At 52.6% G+C, this 16,957-nt stretch overlaps 1 protein-coding gene across 4 annotated transcripts in view; it reads left to right on the forward strand.

Annotated features, from left to right (window-relative positions):
• Window positions 1–222: 222 nt before the first annotated feature.
• The window catches only part of FGF13 (fibroblast growth factor 13), a 196,729-nt gene continuing 179,994 nt past the window's right edge, over window positions 223–16,957 (forward strand). The window contains exons 1-2 of one of the 4 annotated variants that reach the window (XM_041459231.1): window positions 224–609; window positions 1,571–1,735. In XM_041459231.1, coding sequence (XP_041315165.1) covers window positions 1,687–1,735 — 49 coding nt within the window. In that variant the 5' untranslated portion in view covers window positions 224–609; window positions 1,571–1,686. Of the gene's footprint in view, window positions 610–1,306; window positions 1,736–11,332; window positions 11,445–16,957 lie in introns of those variants that run through there. The other 3 variants (XM_041459235.1, XM_041459232.1, XM_041459236.1) reach the window with 3 other exon arrangements.

Raw genomic sequence — 16,957 nt, forward strand, 5'->3', positions numbered from 1 at the left:
CCGGGATCGCAGCTGCCATGCTGGCTCCTGGATCCCGGCTTGAACAGCCCGAACATCCCTAGCTGCACTCGATCTGCAGCCCCTTGTGTGCGGTGGGAACGAGACCTCATCCAGGCCGTGTTTCGTCACCCGCTGACTCAGAGCTGTCCTGCCTGGCAGCGCGGTGCCCGCGGAAAGCCGAGCTGTCCCCAGCTGTCCCGGGCTGCCGGGCAGGAATTCCTCCCCACTAAAAATAGCGGCCCCGGGGCTGCTGCTGTGCCGGGACCCCCGGCGGGCAGCGGGGCACGGGGGCCGCTCAGGGCACAGCGCTTGCCGGGTGCCAGCCCTGCCTCGCTCCGTCCCGGTGCTGCGGAAATCCCTCGTGTCCGCCTCGTGTCCCTTCGGCCTGGCAGAGCGGGCAGGAGCAGCCCGGCTCCGGCCCGAGGGGCTGCCCGGGCCCGGCACGGCTCGCCCTTCCCGGAGGTTATTTTGGGCGCTGCCGAGCGGGGCCGGGCTCCAAGGGGCTGCATCGCCTTCGTCCCTCCCCCGACGGCGGCCCCGGCAGAGGAAGTTTTGCCCCACCGAGGAGAGCGGGGACAGGGGGGCGGGACACGCCGCTCTGTGGCACAGGTGAGGGGCGCTGGCTGCCCGTGGGGTCCCCCGCTGCTCCCCGAGGGGATGGAGCAGGGGGAGGGAGGGTGAGCGCCGTCCCACGCCCCGGGGCAGAGCAGCGGGGCTGCGCGCGTTCCCTGCTGGGGAACCCGATCGCCCTTTGCCCTCCGTGCCCGCCGTTAACGGGAACCCGATCCCGCTTTGCCCCCCGTGCCCCCGGCCGGCGCTCTGCGCTCCCGCGACGGCAGCAACAGGCTGGGGAGCGGGCGGCGCCCGGAGCCGCCGCTGCGGTACCGGGGCTGGCAGCGGCTCCCGAGCGGGGCCGGCCCGGCTGCTCTGGGTCGGGCCGTGGGGCAGCGTGGGGGGCTGGGGGGCAGCGGGAGGCGTGCTGCCCCCGCCCTCCCCCGCACCGTTTAATGGAGCCCCGGTGCGGGCGTGCGGAGGGGGATGCGCGCAGCCGGGGCGGCGGGAGCTGCCCCCTCCAGCCCTCCTCGCTGCCGCGAGCGTAAACCTGCCGCCTCTTCTGCAGTGACGGGGACTCGCGTCCTCCTCCTCCTCCTCCTATCCGCGGCTGCAGCTCAGCTGCTCCATCCCATTATTATTAGGGGAGGATGCGAAAAGAGAAAAACCCAAACCCAACACACCCAAGCAAACAACCCCCCCCCCGAGTCACGGTACCCCCCTCCCCCCGGTCGGTGGGACTTGCAGGACCAGCTGCGCTTCCCTGGCCCTGGGGAGGGGAGGCAGAGCCGGGGAGGCGGGGGAAGGAGGGGGCCGGGGCCAGGCAGACACAGGGAATATCGCTTTTGTCTCCGGCACGGCGAGCGGCGCAGGGGCTCGGTGCTGCGGCTGCCGGAGCCCCCCGCTCCCCGCTCCGCTCCCGCAGGCACCGCGGCGGCTCCGAGGCTCCGCTCCGGGGAGCGGGCAGCTCGCCGGCTCCTCATTTCCCCCCCTTCCCCTGCTCCTGGTGTTATTTCAGCCTTTTCGGCGTAGAGGATCCCCCACACGCACGCACGCTGCCCCCCGCCCGAGGTTTCTTTGGTCCAGCCGGAATTCGCGACGCTCCCGGGGATTTTCCCACCCAAGCTGGGGTCTATGAGCGGGAAGGTGATCAAGCCCAAAGAAGAGAAAGATGCTTCCAAGGGTAAGGCAGGCGCAGCCGCCCCGATAAGCGGCTCGTTCCCCGGCCCGACCGCGGACAGCCCGGCTCAGCGGGCCGGGAGGGGGGCACGGCTCCGGGGGCGGCCCCGGCGGGGGGACCCCGGCACGGGAGGGAGCGGCGCCCGCCGTGCCCGGCGCTGCTCGGCACCCCGGCACGGCTGCGGGGCCCGCTCAATGCGGCACCGGCGGCAGCGGGGCCCCCCCGTTCCCCGCCGGGAGGGGAGGGGGCGGCTCCCGGCCGGGGCCGGGGGTGCTCGGCGCTGCGGCGGCCAGCGGGGCGGGGAGGGGAGACATCGCCATGGAGACGCGGGGCCGGGGCACCGCCGGGGCCGGGCACGGGGGGACCCGGCACGGGAGTTGCCCCGGCCCGGTTCGCCCCGGGCCCCGCGGCGCTGGGGCGTGAGGGGACGAGCTGCCCGCGCCGGGGCCATGGCCGGGGTGCGGGGTCCCTGCCGGGGTTCCCTGCCGGGGTACAGGGGTTCCCTGCCGGGGTTCCCTGCCGGGTTCCCTGCCGGGGTTCCCTGCCGGGGTTCCCTGCCGGGGTACAGGGGTTCCCTGCCGGGGTTCCCTGCCGGGGTACAGGGGTTCCCTGCTGGGTTCCCTGCCGGGGTACAGGGGGTCCCTGCCGGGTTCCTTGCCGGGGTACAGGGGTTCCCTGCCGGGTTCCCTGCCGGGGTCCCTGGGGGTCGTGGCCCGCGCTGTCCCCATGCCCATGCCCGGCTGCGGGGCTCGGTGTCCCTCGGGCGGTGACCCCGCGGCTCCCCGCGCACCCCAGTGTGGTCTCGGACTCCCGGCTGGGGACACCCGGGGGGATTTTGGGCCGGGCCTCCCCGGAGGACCAAAACCTGCCCAAAACCTGCTCCTTATTCCCTAGTTCTCTAAAACGGAGTGGGACACTTCCCTGCCGTTTACTCTCTTACAGCCAGAGGCCGAATCAAAACAACACAGCCTCTCTATTCCTGATAAAAAGCTTTGTGGTTTCATGATTTAGAAAATTTAAGTTTAGCAGCTTGAAAAGCTTTTTAAAATATTCTCTTTATGTGAATTTTTTCCCAGCTCTGTCTTTCCCCTTCTTACTATGTTCTGTCTCCTGTCCAAATCCTTAGCGTTTGCATGATATTTTTTTTTCCTCAGCAACACAATCAACTTCACTACTTAGATGCATTGCAAAACCTTACTTTTTTAGATAAATATGTTTTGCTTTTACATTATATCCTTTAAAGTTGAGTTGGTTTTGATTTTCTTTCATGGTGGCCTTATTCGCTATATTGTGCTTTAAATAATTTATTAAGCAGTGCAGAACAAAAGATTCCCGCCTTTCTGAGGAATTATTTTGCATGGTTTAGAACTGTGGTATAAACAAAAAGAAATTGCCATACTTGTGCTATGCTTGCCGGAACGCTTATTTTTAAAATCAAGCTTACATATTCCATTTTGTGCTACGATTACAAGTTTTAATGACACACTCGGTGTCAGAAATCGCTTTGGCACATTTCAGACCAGTGGGACAAAGGCATTTGTGTGTCTGCTAATGAGTCAGTGGTGCCTGAGACTGCGAGGCTGTGATGTCAGTGCTGACAGGGTAGCAGAAGGTGAATATTCTGAGGCTCCCAGGAAAAGCAGTTGGTGCTGCTACGCTCCCTGGGCTCACAGAAAAACTTTGTGTTACCGCGAGTGAAGAGGCACTTGTGGTACGGCAGGAGGAGCCGAGTGTGAGGTGGTTTGTGAGTCATGCTGAGCACCTGTGAAGCAGCTCTTAGGGAGGCTGGGGATGCTGACAAGGAGTTAATATTTACTAGCTCGTGTACAGGCTGCGTGGTCCTCTTCAGCCTCTTGAGCTGTACACTAGAGTAGGAAATGTTTTTTCCTGTTCTGAATCACCTGAATTCTCTTGGTGATTGCAAGTGTTAATGCTCTTAATGGGAGTGTTTCATTTGGCTCCAGCCGTAGTAAACCCAGGCAGTGGGGGGTGGGATTTTTTTGATATGATTTTTTGGTTTGGATGGGGTTTTTTTACTACAAAACAGTAATTTGCCTGGAAATGGTGGGATATAATTTCCTGTGTTTTTCTGCAGGTGTAGAGTGGCACTGGAGTCCTGAGAGAAGGCTCTGTGCTTTTGAGTTAGCTAACCTCTCTTTCAAAGAACCACATAATCATGTTTTGTGCTGGAGTAGCCTGTGGTGGTGATGTTCGTGTACCCCACTCTGGAAGGCGAGGTGATGCAGTTTGAATACCTGCTGTAAATGCAGGTGTCCCGGGGTCATGTGTGCCTCCTAAATGTGGAATGCTGCTCAGTGAGAGCAGTGCCAGCTTTTCTTACTCCTGAAGCTTTCGTAGGCATTGCAGGGCCATGCGTGAGGTGCGACCTCGCTGTAGCTCTACAGAATTTGGGGAGGGCCATGTTCAGCCCAAATATAGGAGCTGCGCTGTGTACATTGTTAAAAGACACTTTCTTCCACCAGATTTGGGGTGGCTCTTTTTAGAAAAAACTGATTTATACAGAACCTTGAGAGGCCATGGATTTTGCTGGGAATAAGCACAATCCAGAGCAAATACTTAACTGCCTTGCAGTGGTTGTTTGCAGTTAAATTGTGGTTTTGTAAAGTCTGTGGTGGTGTCAGTGGAGTTCTGCAGGTGTTACAGAAGTATAAAAATCTATTTTTAATTAAAATAGTGGGGGTTTTTATGTCTTTCCTGAAGCCAAAGAGGAAGGTAACTGCTTGCTTAAGAGTGTGTTGGTCCCACTTGTAAGTCCTGCCTGGAAACCCAGTGTTGGCTGTGTTTTGCTCAATATCTGCTTGCTTTTAAAAGTGGCTGTGGGCATTTAGAATTATCTCTCCTAATCTTAAATAAAGCTCATGGATTAACAGAATGAAGTCAGGGATGTGCACCTTTACTTTCTGCAAGATGCTGCATTAGCGGTGAGTGTGTACCTGTAAGGTCATGGCAGATTATGGCACTGATTTCCCCACCCCCTCTTTATTTCAGGTGTGTGAGAGTTGGACAGGTGCAGGCTGCAGTGAGCCCAGCTGCTTCCCAAGGCTGGGCAGTGCTGCTGCTGCTCGGGGGTGAGGCTGCTTGGGGCAGCCAGCAGCTGGTTCCAGGGAGCAGCCTGTCCCCTCCGGGCCGGGCTCATCCTGGGCCAGGTGTCCGTGCCTCTCCCAACGGTGCCCTGTGTCCGGGGGGCAGGAAAGTGGGGGTCTGGAGAAGGACAGCTCAGCGTCCCGCAGTGGGCACTGCTTTTGGGAGCAGCTCAGTGCTCAGGGGGTGCTCTGGGTGCATTCCCAGTACAGCAGTGGGCACTCACTGGTTTTGGGAGCAGCTCAGTGCTCAGGGGATGCTCTGGGTGCACTCCCAGCACAGCAGTGGGCACTCACTGGTTTTGGGAGCAGCTCAGTGCTCTGGGGATGCTCTGGGTGCATTCCCAGCCCAGCCATGGTTCACTCGCTGATTTTAGGAGCAGCTCAGTGCTCAGAGGAAGATCTGGGTGCATTCTCAGCAGAGCCATGGTTTTCTCACTGATTTTGGGAGCAGCTCAGTGCTCCGGGGATGCTCTGGGTGCATTCCCAGCCCAGCCATGGTTCACTCGCTGATTTTAGGAGCAGCTCAGTGCTCAGAGGAAGATCTGGGTGCATTCTCAGCAGAGCCATGGTTTTCTCACTGATTTTGGGAGCAGCTCAGTGCTCCGGGGATGCTCTGGGTGCATTCCCAGCCCAGCCATGGTTCACTCGCTGATTTTAGGAGCAGCTCAGTGCTCAGAGGAAGATCTGGGTGCATTCTCAGCAGAGCCATGGTTTTCTCACTGATTTTGGGAGCAGCTCCCCTGCATTCCCAGCACAGCAGAGCAGTTCCCACCAGGCAGGTTCCTGTCCTGCCACGGTGCTGCTGCACCCAGACCTCAGCTGTGCCAGGACAGGGAACCCCCCCAGAAGTGTTTGCCTTGCACTTTGGGCACAGTGCATCGAGGGTCCCCATCGGTCCTTGGGGCTGTACCAACAGCCTTGGGGCTGTTTTGAATTCCATATTTTTTATCTTCTGTTTGGGGAGGGCTGTGGGGCAGGAGGAGAGCACCGGGCACTGGAGAGGGAGCTGAGGGTGCTGACAGCCCTGTGCCTTGGACCTGGGCCTTAGAGAGCTCGTGCTGGCTGCTGTTACAGCCTGGCTCTTCCACAGGCTGCTGTGCAATATGTGTGGCTCCTCTCAGCAAAGTCAAGGTCTGGAGCAGAGAGTCCCAAACCGAATCTGAGGAATGGATTAATCTGCATTTGTGTTCCTTTTTACTGAGGGGATTATGTACTGTTGGCTTCCCCGTCAAAGCAGATGCACAGGGATCTTTTCCTGTCACCGTGCTGTCACCACAAGGAACTGGGATAGCTTTGTCCAAAAGTCTGATAACCTCAGCCATAAGCAGTGAGAAAATGCAGAGTGTATTTTCTTCTGCAGAAAGCAAAATAGGAGCATTTTTGAAGCTGAAAGCTTCTAATCTGAGAAGAGTGTGTTGAAATAGTGACAGTAACAGTGAAGACTCTGCAAGTACAGGTACTATTCTAATTCAGTGACAGCAGAAAACAAAGCACTTAGAGAAATCACTTGGCAGGAAAAATAGAAGTCAGAATGTTGAGGTGTCTATTACTGCTTTTCCTGGCTTTATGGGAATATAGGATAATGCAGCTTATGATTGAAAGGTCTGGAGAAAAGCTGACGAAAATAAAGCAGCTGATCTCAACAGTTATATTTCTATAGTACTGATTCATGAGAAAGTAACTTACTTCAGGGACTGAAGAGGAGCAGCATGTAAGCTGACCACGTCTTGGTCTGAGTCCACGAAATCAAAATTAGCAGCAAGTGCAGCCCTGGTGAGAAGGGGGAAGGGAGCACGGTGCCAGCCGCCTCAAGTGCTGCTTGGCCAGCTCAGGTCACTCAGCTCAGAAAGGCAGGGCATTTCTTTGTCTTTTTGTCAGAAATTTGGGTGCCAGTTCTTCCCATTTCAGACCAAAAGCCCCACCAAACTTCAGCAGCACTGCAGTTTGGGATATGAACTTGAGGACCTGTTCAGGCAGGTGCTTGCCAGCAGCAGATTGGGTCTTTTTGTGGTCAGTTGGTGCTGCTGACTTACACATCAGAACGTGTGTTTGTGCTGTAAACTCTGAATGGCACCAGAGTGTTAACCACAGTGCTTTTGTGTTGTTCACTGCACACTGGAAATCTCAGAGGCTGAGATGCCAGGTTTCACTCTGAATAGATGCATTGCCCGCTGGAAAGGGACAGCCCCAGTGACCCATCCCATCCTGGGTACAGTGCTGCAGTCACAATAGCTGCTCAGGGCTTGGCTGAGGCCCTGAGCCGTTCAGAACTGCCTCTGACACCACTGGCAGTTCTGTGTCTGCCTGTGGCATTGCCTCTGATTAGTGGGTGGTTGTTAATGTGCCCATGCTTGGAATATTTACAGTAACTACCTCCTGTTCTGACTCATTATCTGGGGCTGGCTCTGGTTCCACAAACGACAGTAACTGTCTATAAAAGAAACATCCTTCCCTCTCAATCCCAAGACAGTGACCCTCACATATGTTGATAAAACGTCAGCAACTAAAAAGTGGAAGCAGTCTTGAGATGAAAATGCCAGCACATTTGTGCTGGTGCTCTTGAATGGTTTTCAGTGTTGAGGAAATCCACAGCAAGGCAGGATTTCCAGGGACAAGCTCCACACTCTGGGGTGTGTTAGTGCTGGTTCTTGGTGGCTGCTGTCCATGCCAAGAGCTCGTCTTGTACAGAAGGTAGTAAAACTAATCTTTTTTTTTTGCTTCTAAAGGAAAACTTAATAATAGTTGCTTCTTGGCAGATGCCAAATCTCATTTTCAAAGGAGAAACTCCCAGGCAGATGAAGCCTGGAGGACGAGCAGCCCCACCGAGCAGAGGGGGAGCACCAGCAGCCTCAGCAGATGCATAAGAATTTGCATGGCTTAGGCTTCTGGTGTCTCTGGTCTGTACACTGTACACCCACAGTGCACTGGAGACTTGTCATTAACTGTGCTTGTGCCATCTACTGAGATTTCCTGCCAGGCACTGCTCTTACCCCTGTGCTTTGGGAATGGAGTGCTGCAGGGTAGCCTTGGGTCGATGAGTGTTCATTTTCTGCTCCTGTTCCTCATTGTGTGTTAGTGCTGAAGTCTTGAAGAAGACACAGCTGCAGAGTTGTGTGAAAAACCTCCTCAGGAGCGAAGACAGGGCAAGTCCAGTTCCTCAACTCCTACAGGCACTGAATCCATGCTTAAATCCATGTATAAAATCCTCTGTAAATCTGGGGGTGTCCTGTGTACAAACAAAACATTTGTAACTCCAAGAGGACAAGCCTCACATCCTGGACAACCTCTAGCTGAGCATTTTCAGACCAGGATTTTTGTGTTCATGAATATTGGAGAGGAGCTGCCCTGTTGGTGGCTGGATGCTCTCCCAGATTCCGTGGTCTCAGATCTCCTCTGTGGGACTCAAGGTTTCTTAGCCACTCCTGTCCCCGTTAGCTGAGCCTGCCTCTAGGGCTTGTGTAGCCCAAACTGTTTTTCCTTCCTCAAGCACATTTGACCTAGAAAAACTCCCTCCTCTTCCCAAAACATGTCTTGGTCAAGCTTACATGAAAATGCTTGTTAAAAACCAAAATGAGACGACTGTGGTATATATGTTATTTACAATAATCCTTTTATTTTTGTGTGTGGTAACCTGGGTAAAAGGTTTTGTGAATTGCCTGGTTTCGTGCTCAATATTTGTATTGTGTTGCTGAGTGAAATGAAGGCGAAAATAATTTGAATTGCACCCTCAGGCAGGTAACAATTCAGCTCTTTTCATGAAGAGAGTGTAAAGTGAGACTGTTCTCCACTTAATTAGTTTTGTGAGAGTGATGTATAAGGCAAGGTCAGTGCTAAAGGAAGAAAGGGCTGGCATGGATTGAACACTGCTTACGTTGTTTGAATAATTAGAGCATCACTGTGAGGTGGGAGGGAGCAGAGCACAGAAATGAAGTGGGAAGAAGAGATATTCCTGAAATAGCAATCGAATTGCCATTGATCTGGGCTGCACTGCATGTACACAGTTCAAGATCGACTAGATCTGAGCTAGTGGTGCTTTGTTACCTGTGGCACTGGTTGTGCTTGCAGCTGAAATGAAGGTGTGTTTACAGAGTTCCTCTGTTCTGTGGCCCAGGGAATCTCTAGATGCTTTTCAAAAGCTGGGGTTTGACATAATTGATACAAGGCTCTCTTGGTTGCTTTGAGAATGAATTCTTTAACCAGCGCTTGAGATCTTTGATACATGTGCATTTAGTTACCACCCAGTTCAGGATGAATTTCTGCTGTGTTGGAGGGATCAGATCAGAGGTGGCCGTTGTGTAATCTCCGTGTGACCTGTGTGCTCCGCAGGCATGTGCTTTGGGTGTCACTGTGTGAAGTGACAGCTTCACCCCAGGCCAGCACGGGGGGTGCAGCAGCAGCACTGCTGCCCTGCTCTGGGTGTCCTGTCCCTGGGGGTGCAGCAGCACTGCTGCCCTGCTCTGTCCCTGTCCCTGGGGGTGCAGCAGCACTGCTGGGGTGTCCTGTCCCTTTCCCTGGGGGTGCAGCAGCACTGCTGGCCTGCTCTGGGTGTCCTGTCCGTGGGGGTGCAGCAGCAGCACTGCTGCCCTGCTCTGGGTGTCCTGTCCCTGTCCCTGGGGATGCAGCAGCACTGCTGCCCTGCTCTGTCCCTGTCCCTGGGGGTGCAGCAGCAGCACTGCTGCCCTGCTCTGGGTGCTCTGTCCCTGTGGCCTTTGGCAGCTGGGACTGACATCTCAGGGGTGGCATGTCACAGAGCAGCCCAGTCCTGTCTGATCATCCCTCCCCTGAAAACATTCCGAGGTGGCACCAGTGCTGCTGCCAGGGCTGCTGAGCCTTTGTGGAACCTTGTGGAAGCACGTGGGACGTGCTGGAAGCCTCTGGGGCAGCCCTGCTGTCACCTCACAGAGGGCCCTGGGGATGAGCCCTGGCAGGGACACACAGCTCAGCGTGGGGACAGCGAGGGCTGGTGGCTCAGCCCTCTGCTGATGAAGGTGATGGGTGACTTCCCCTTCTCACCAGGCAGGAGCTGGCAGTTCCCTCTCTCTCCTGGCCACAGGTGACCATTCCCATGCGCTTGTGGCTTCCCAGGGATGGCACAGCAGAGGTGACAGCCATCAGCTTCCAGGACCTTCACTCAGGTTTTAGCCACTGAGTTTAATTACAGAAGTTTCTGAGCCACTTTTCCCTGCCCCCTTAGCCTGTTTATTCAAATCCAGTGGTAATTAGCACTCATCTGATTGTTTTATTTTTCTGTTCATTTTGTGTTTTGAGTCATAGAATGGTCCTCACTGGGAGGGAGCACTGGAGCTCCTCCAGTCCAGCCTGCTGCTGAAGTGGGATCTCCTGACACATCACTCAGGACCGTGTCCAGACAGCTTTTGAGGACCTCCAGGAAGGGGGAATCAGGAGTTTTCAGAGTTTTTCCTCTTCTGTTAGAAGTGACTTTTTGCTCAAATTTTAGAAATTCCTGGTTTTCTTTAAATGGCAGGAAAAAGCACAGGGCATTTTTTCTTGCATGAAATGCAAAGATCCAATAGAAGGTATGAAAGACCTGGAGAGGAAAGCCAGGAGGTGGGGCAGGGGAGAGAGGCAGCAGCAGGAGGGAGCAGTGCAGCCTGAGCTGCAGGTGATGCCCAGCACAGCTCTGCTCACACCTGGCTCACACTCTCACCTGCCCAGCAGACACACGGCAGGACAGAGATCCTTTCTGAGTTTGTTCTTTCAGCCATCTTCCAGCATTTTCCAAGATGTAGGTGCCTTTCTCTTCCCTTGTGTCTCTTACGTAGTACGTGTCACTGCTACTGGCCACAGTGTTCAAGTAGCTGTGGCTGATTTAATTCCACACATTGTCAGTGTGCTGTCAAACTGCTTACACAGAAACATTTTTCCTTTGGCTTTTACACCTGCTGTGGAGTTCTGTGCAGCTGTCTTGTATGTTCAGTACACATGTGAAATTCTTATGTTGCTCTTACATCTCAGTTTGCCCGAGTTGTGCTACAGTACTGCCTGGAAAATGAGAAATGTTTTAATTGTAATTATACACAGTGCTCTGAACTGCTGTCACTTACACTTTGTTCCTCTGAGTGCTGCAGGAGAATAAGAAGCCAGGATGGACCTAGTTGTCTCTGCAAGCCATTGTCACTTCTTGTGGGGTGCAGAGCTGGAGTACCTGATCCCTGAAAGTCTTCCCTAGTGAAACAAAGATGTGGGGGTATTTTGGGGAGCAGCAGTAGTGGTGGGGATGACAGGGGAATGCATTTCCTAAGGGAAATGACGTGTAGTTGTGTGAGGCCATCAGGTAGCCAGGTGCCCCTTCCTGGCCACGCTGTCACTGCTCCTGCTGCAGGAGAGCCCCTGCTGCTGTACACCAGTGCAGCTTTGTCATGTGCTCTGCTTTACGTTGGCTTCTCATCTTGCATAGCCGTGACTGAACGTTCAGAGACTGCCAAAAATAGCTGACTGCTTTCAAGTGATTGGGCAAGGAGAGCTGGAGTCACTTTCATCTGCTGCTCTTCTCCTCTTCCCGCTCTGCCCCGTGTTTGCTTTCTGAGCAGAGGATATTGGGGTTTCGTTTGTTTTGGCGGAACTCAATAAAAGGTGCTAAAAGTGAAGTAAGTCAAGAGGGAACAAATGGCAAGGCTCTTCTCGATCACCTCCTGGGGAGGCTACAGCAGCAGAAAGTCAGGAGTCTGACTCCAGCTGCAAAGAGGTTTTTGGGGTGAAGTGTGACGTGTTTCAGACCCCTCCAAGGTCAGGATACTGCCTGGCCAGGAGGCTGGACGAGGAACGTCTGCTCTGGCTGGTACCTGGCTGCTGGCCACACAGAGCTGTGGTACTTGGCCACTGGAGAGCGCATACGTGGTCTCCTTGGCTGGAGGAGGGCTTGGGCTGTTTGTTTTGGGGTTGGGTTTCATGTTCTTTGTTTGGTTTGGTTTTTGTTTTTCTTTTCAGGTCATCAGTGCAAACCCTGGTTTTCAAGTTCTGTTTGTGTCCTTGGGAGGAATTTCTATCCCATGATTTCTGGGATGTTGGGGATTAGTGTAAATGACAGTCTCTTTGTGAGGGATATCCCGTTGGTAGGTGATGGAGAGCAGTGCAAGCTTTATAGGCAGTGACCCAGTAACTCCTGCACAAGGAGAGAACAGCATGGAAGACAGGAGAAAGATGGACTTGGACTTTTTCCTAGTAGTTCATTTAAGAACAGTAGATGCTCTTGTTTAGGGATGCTTAATTTAAGTGGCAGCAATTAATGACTGTAGAGGAGGAAAGGATCATGCAGAGCTGTGAAAGTTGTCAGTTCTTTTCATGGCAACTTTCAGGGTTTAAAAATTTGAATTTGTTTCCCCACTAGGACATAAGCAAAACTTCTTTGAGGCTTCTCAGGAAAAATAGTCACACTGGAGCTATTTTAAGGAAAAAGACCTGTCAGGTTTTCCATCTCTGTCCTTGTTCCACCCTTGGTCTGGAAAGACCTCCCGTCAAAACTGAAATGTTTTTGCAAGACTTTTGAGTATGATCAGAAAAATTAGTTAGGCCTTCTGAGCAATGTTAGGAAGAGATTTTGAAATATATAAAGCTGAAAAAAAGCAGGGTTTCGAGTCAGTGCTGTGGAGGATGGCTGGAAGCTCAGTAGCGAGGTGGCGAGGCTGTGCCTTTGGGTCTGGAAGTGGTTTTGTTTCACTCCACATCTGATCATGAAGGATGGACTTTAAATTGCTTTGTGGAATGAATAAGAGGTGCCAGCCTGAGAATGGAAGGGGGAGAAAGTGTGGAGCAGCTACAGGAGAAAGCAAATTCTGTGAGACTTTGAATGATGGAAAATTAGCTTTGAGAAGTCTCTGGAGAGCACAAGGCAGCTGAAGAATGTAATGGAAGAGGAGATATTGTGGGTGTAACTCGTAGTAATATCAGACTGCAGGGAAAGCACACAGGTTTCACAGCCTGAAATGGTGCAGAAAAGACTTGACAATCTGTCCTGCAAGGTGCCAAACATCTCTACTTCCCATTTACCCAAAACCTGTTAGCGCTCCGCTTTGGGCCCCTATCAGTGAGTGTTGGATATTCTTGTCATGCCGTGCTCCCACTATCACAAATTCTTACGTTCAGTGCATTTCAGGAGCCGCTGAGTGTGCGTGAGGCAGTGTGAGTGAGTGACAAAAGGCTTCTGAGAGAAATGAAAACCTAGCGGACCTTGCTCGCTGGGGCTCAGTGTGAGCGAGCTGTTTGTCAGGCCGTGCCTCTGTCACTGCCAGGGGATAACACATTGCTCTTCCTTCACAGAGCATTGCTGTTAACTCATCCACAACGCTTGCACTCACTGTAAAACCCTCTTCTTTTGTATGGCTTTTCTCAAAGTGCTTTTGCCTCCTCAGTCAGATCTCTGATTACTGTTCTTACTGCTGCTGTAAGCATTTTAAACTGTCCCTGTGCATGTGATGGGTTTGAATAACTACTGGTAAGAGACTTTGATAGATCACTGGTGTTTATGTGGGTGGCATCTTCTGAAGAACAGAACCTGAGCCAGTACTGTCCTGTCAGGTTAGACTGAAAGATGATTTCTGCTGCTCACTACCAGCCTTGCTGAACCACATCCTCAGTGGAAGTGTGATAGGCTTTGCACTTCACGGTGCTGACCGCTGTTGTGATAAATATTTTAAATACTCCTTTTTCCCCAGTTTTTTTCTTTATAAAAAGTGTGGGGGGGTTGTGTTGAATCAATGTTCTAAGATAAGCCTGAAGATTGCTAGAATGAACTGCAATTTAGAGGCTTGATTCTGCAGTATGGGATTACTGAAGTATGTAAGAGAAACACATTTGGTTCCTGAAGTCTGATCTTGCAGCAGAAAACTGTGCTGGTGAATAAAAGGGAGCAGAATCCTGTGTTTAGTTTGCATCCTCAGAGATTGCCTGAGAGATGCTGTGAACTGAAACAGTGTGGTTTGAAGTTTTACCCTGTCCTGTGCTGGATGTCCTTGAAGGCAGCTGCTGCCTCTCCAGTTCTGCTGTATTTTGGTTGTTGGTGCTTCAAAATTTGGCTTTGGGAATTATGCTGTACAATTCAGTCTCTTGCATTATCTTCATCTTTATCTGCTTCTTATTTATGTTTTACCCTTATTCACAAGCATAGGATTATTGACTCAAAGGCCTTGAAGGATCATGAACACCTTGGTAAATATGGTGAGAATGAAGAGTCTTTAAAACGTGGTGGCATCAATTTTTGACCCAGTCAAAACACCAGCACAAAGCCTGGAAATGTTAGTTTTATGTGCATTTTCCATTCAGCATTCAGATCTGCAGTGTGCTGGCTCTGTGTTTCACTGTGTGGAGAGAGCTGCTGGTGCTGTATAATTCTAGCTGCCACTGCTGTGATCAGTGAGCAGGTTCTTTCTGTGCAGCATGACTGTAGGCTCAGGACCCTGGCTGCTCTATGGAAACCATCGTGGGCTGGCTGAGGCTCAGCTGGGCTAGCACAGCTCTCAGAGCACCAGGCACTGGGAGGCTTCAGATCAGACTGTGGCAACAAACCACATCTGCCCTTGGTTCTGAGCTTTCAGACCTCGCAGCAGTGAAGCTGGCTGCCCTAGTGGGCCCAGCTTTATTTCCCAAGATGTAATTTAATCTATTCCTTGCTCACTGACTTGAGTAAATCAATTAAAACTTGCGTGTGTGTGTGTGTAACAAGGCTTTGACATAAGGTAATTGATCAGGACATGCAGACATATGAGGAAGGCGTGGGACAGATTTTAAAGCAGAAGACAGAAACGTGGTGGTGAAGTTTCCTTTGATGTGGTGTGGTGGTAGCTAAATTCCCATCTTGTGTAGTAACAGGCTTTTCTCTGGGTGCTGTGGTGTTAAACACGCCTCTTTGCACATATCCAGGTTAATCTTTTTTCAGCTTGTCCTTTTGGAAATGCATCGTGTCTCCATCCTTTTCACTTTGTCTGGAAGGGAGGTTAAGGATGGGACTCTCAAAATGCAAAGACTATCAGTTGTCCACCTCTTTCAGCAGGCCAATATAGTTCACTAATTAATTACTTCATGCACCTTGGCTACCTCTGGAAACTGGTCCTTTTTCAGTTCCTCTGCCTCTGTGGGGTGCTGTCCCCACAAGTTGGGATGACAAACCTGTGAATCCTTCCTGTGCTGCTCCAAGTGCCACATGAACCACAAGGACCGACGTTAGGTCAGCCTGAAGCACCGGAGGGTGCAGCTGAAAGGGAGTGAGCACCTTGCCAGGCTTTCCTGCCAGGACAAGTCCTCCCTTACCCCAGAAGGGACCATGGTGTGTGGGCACAGCTGCCCAGGTGCGTGGGAGTGGCAGGAGAGGCAGCCTCTGCCAAGGACCCAGCCCTGCAGCTCATCTCTGCGTGGTATTTTTAGAGTTGTAAGAATTTCTTGCTCTTGTTTTTCCTCCCCAGGAAAACGATACCTTGGCTCAAGCTGCGTGTGAACTATTGGGAATTGATGAGTTGTTTGTGAGCCTGAGTCCAGAGTGAGGGCAGGTATTGCTCCCTGCAAGCTCTCCCCTTTCAGGCACAGAGGAAGACCTGATGAAAAGCAGTGTTACTGAATCTTATTTTTAGCTTCTGTCCTGTGGTGATGTTTTTGTTGTTGTTGTTTGATCATTTGGGGTTTTTTTAGATTTGGCCTGCTTCTGTCAGGGGTCACAGTCTGTCAGAGCAGCTTTGTTGTGTGTTTATGCTGTTGGTGTTGCTTGGTGGCCCAGCCCTGCCTTGGTGCCCCGTGGCTGCTGTGCCCTGGCGTGCTGCTGCTGTGACTGGCACTGTGCTGCTGGTGCAAGGTCCCTGCTGGGATAACCACCCTGCCTTGGGCACGAGTGCCCTGCTGTTGCTGTCTGTTGTGGATGGCACACCTTCAGAGAGCTGTGTGCTCCTGTGCAGCCATGTCCTGCATTCACCCTGCCGTGCCAGCTGCTGCAGCCACCCCACAGGGCACGGCCCCATCCAGGAGCTGCTGCAGGGACCAGGACAGGCCACTCTCCTTCAGCCCTCTCCAGGGCTGGTTGATGGCTTCACCTCTGCAGCTTGGCTTGACTGGCCTGCCCCTCCAGCAGCCTCAGTGCTCATGTGGGGCTGCACACAGCACTTCCAGCTGCCCATCAGTGTCCTGCCCCACAAACCCATCAGTGTGTGTGGGCTGCACACAGCACTTCCAGCTGCCCATCAGTGTCCTCTCCCAGGAGCCCATCAGTAGCCACAGCCCAGCCTCAGTCCTTGGCTGGTTTCTCGATGGTGTTACCATCATTGCATGCTGGTGCTGCTTGGGCACCAGTCACCGTCAGTACCGAGGTATTTTGTAGGTTCTTACATTCTGCCCTCCAGCCTCTTGCCAGTACTGCTGTCACTGCACCCTGTTGTCCTGGACAAAGCCAGCTGAGGTGACTCTCTAATGTAGAGGCCATACAGATACACAGGGTGTCCTCATGCCATGGTTTGGTGTGCCAGTGACCAATCCGGTGCCTTATTTCTGTTGGGTTTGGTGTTGATGGTGCCAGCCTTCCCTCTCTGCTTGCTCAGGTGACAGGACTTGCTGTCCATGAAGCATCCATGGTGATCTGCAAGGTGCCTTTGTCACATGCTCATTGAAAACATTTCTTCTGGGAACGTTTGGTTTCAACTGTTTTGTAAAAATATTCTTTATTGCCTATGTATCTGTACACAATTTTTTGGGGTTTTTTTTTGCTTCCCTTCAAGTTTTCCTCTTGGCTTCCTGGTTTTATTCGTGCCCTGGGCCAGGCTTGCTGTCACATAGGCACAGGAAGCTGATGCAAATCCTGTGCCCATGGTGTGGACCAAGCTCTCATCTTTGCCTCTGTTATTATTAATGCCTTCTTTCATCTCCTCGAGCCCCTTCCCTTGTCGCACTGACAGCTAAATTGGAAACCAACAGCAGCTCTGCTCTAGCGGCGTTTTGCCCCAGGTGCCAACAATCGACTAAAACTGACTCAGATCATGATTTTAATTGGTTTGATTTTTGCCAGTGGCTTTAGAAAGAAAGCGAGCTATTTTAGTCCTCCTTCATCCTTGGTCAGTTTTATTAATCTGTCTGTGGCTGTAGAAAGCCCAGAGGCTGGAGGAGAGGTGGGTGCTGCGGGAGGAGCTCG

This window comes from Pyrgilauda ruficollis, unplaced genomic scaffold, assembly GCF_017590135.1.
Source record: "Pyrgilauda ruficollis isolate IOZ18807 unplaced genomic scaffold, ASM1759013v1 scaffold133, whole genome shotgun sequence".
NCBI classification, from domain to species: Eukaryota; Metazoa; Chordata; class Aves; order Passeriformes; family Passeridae; genus Pyrgilauda; species Pyrgilauda ruficollis.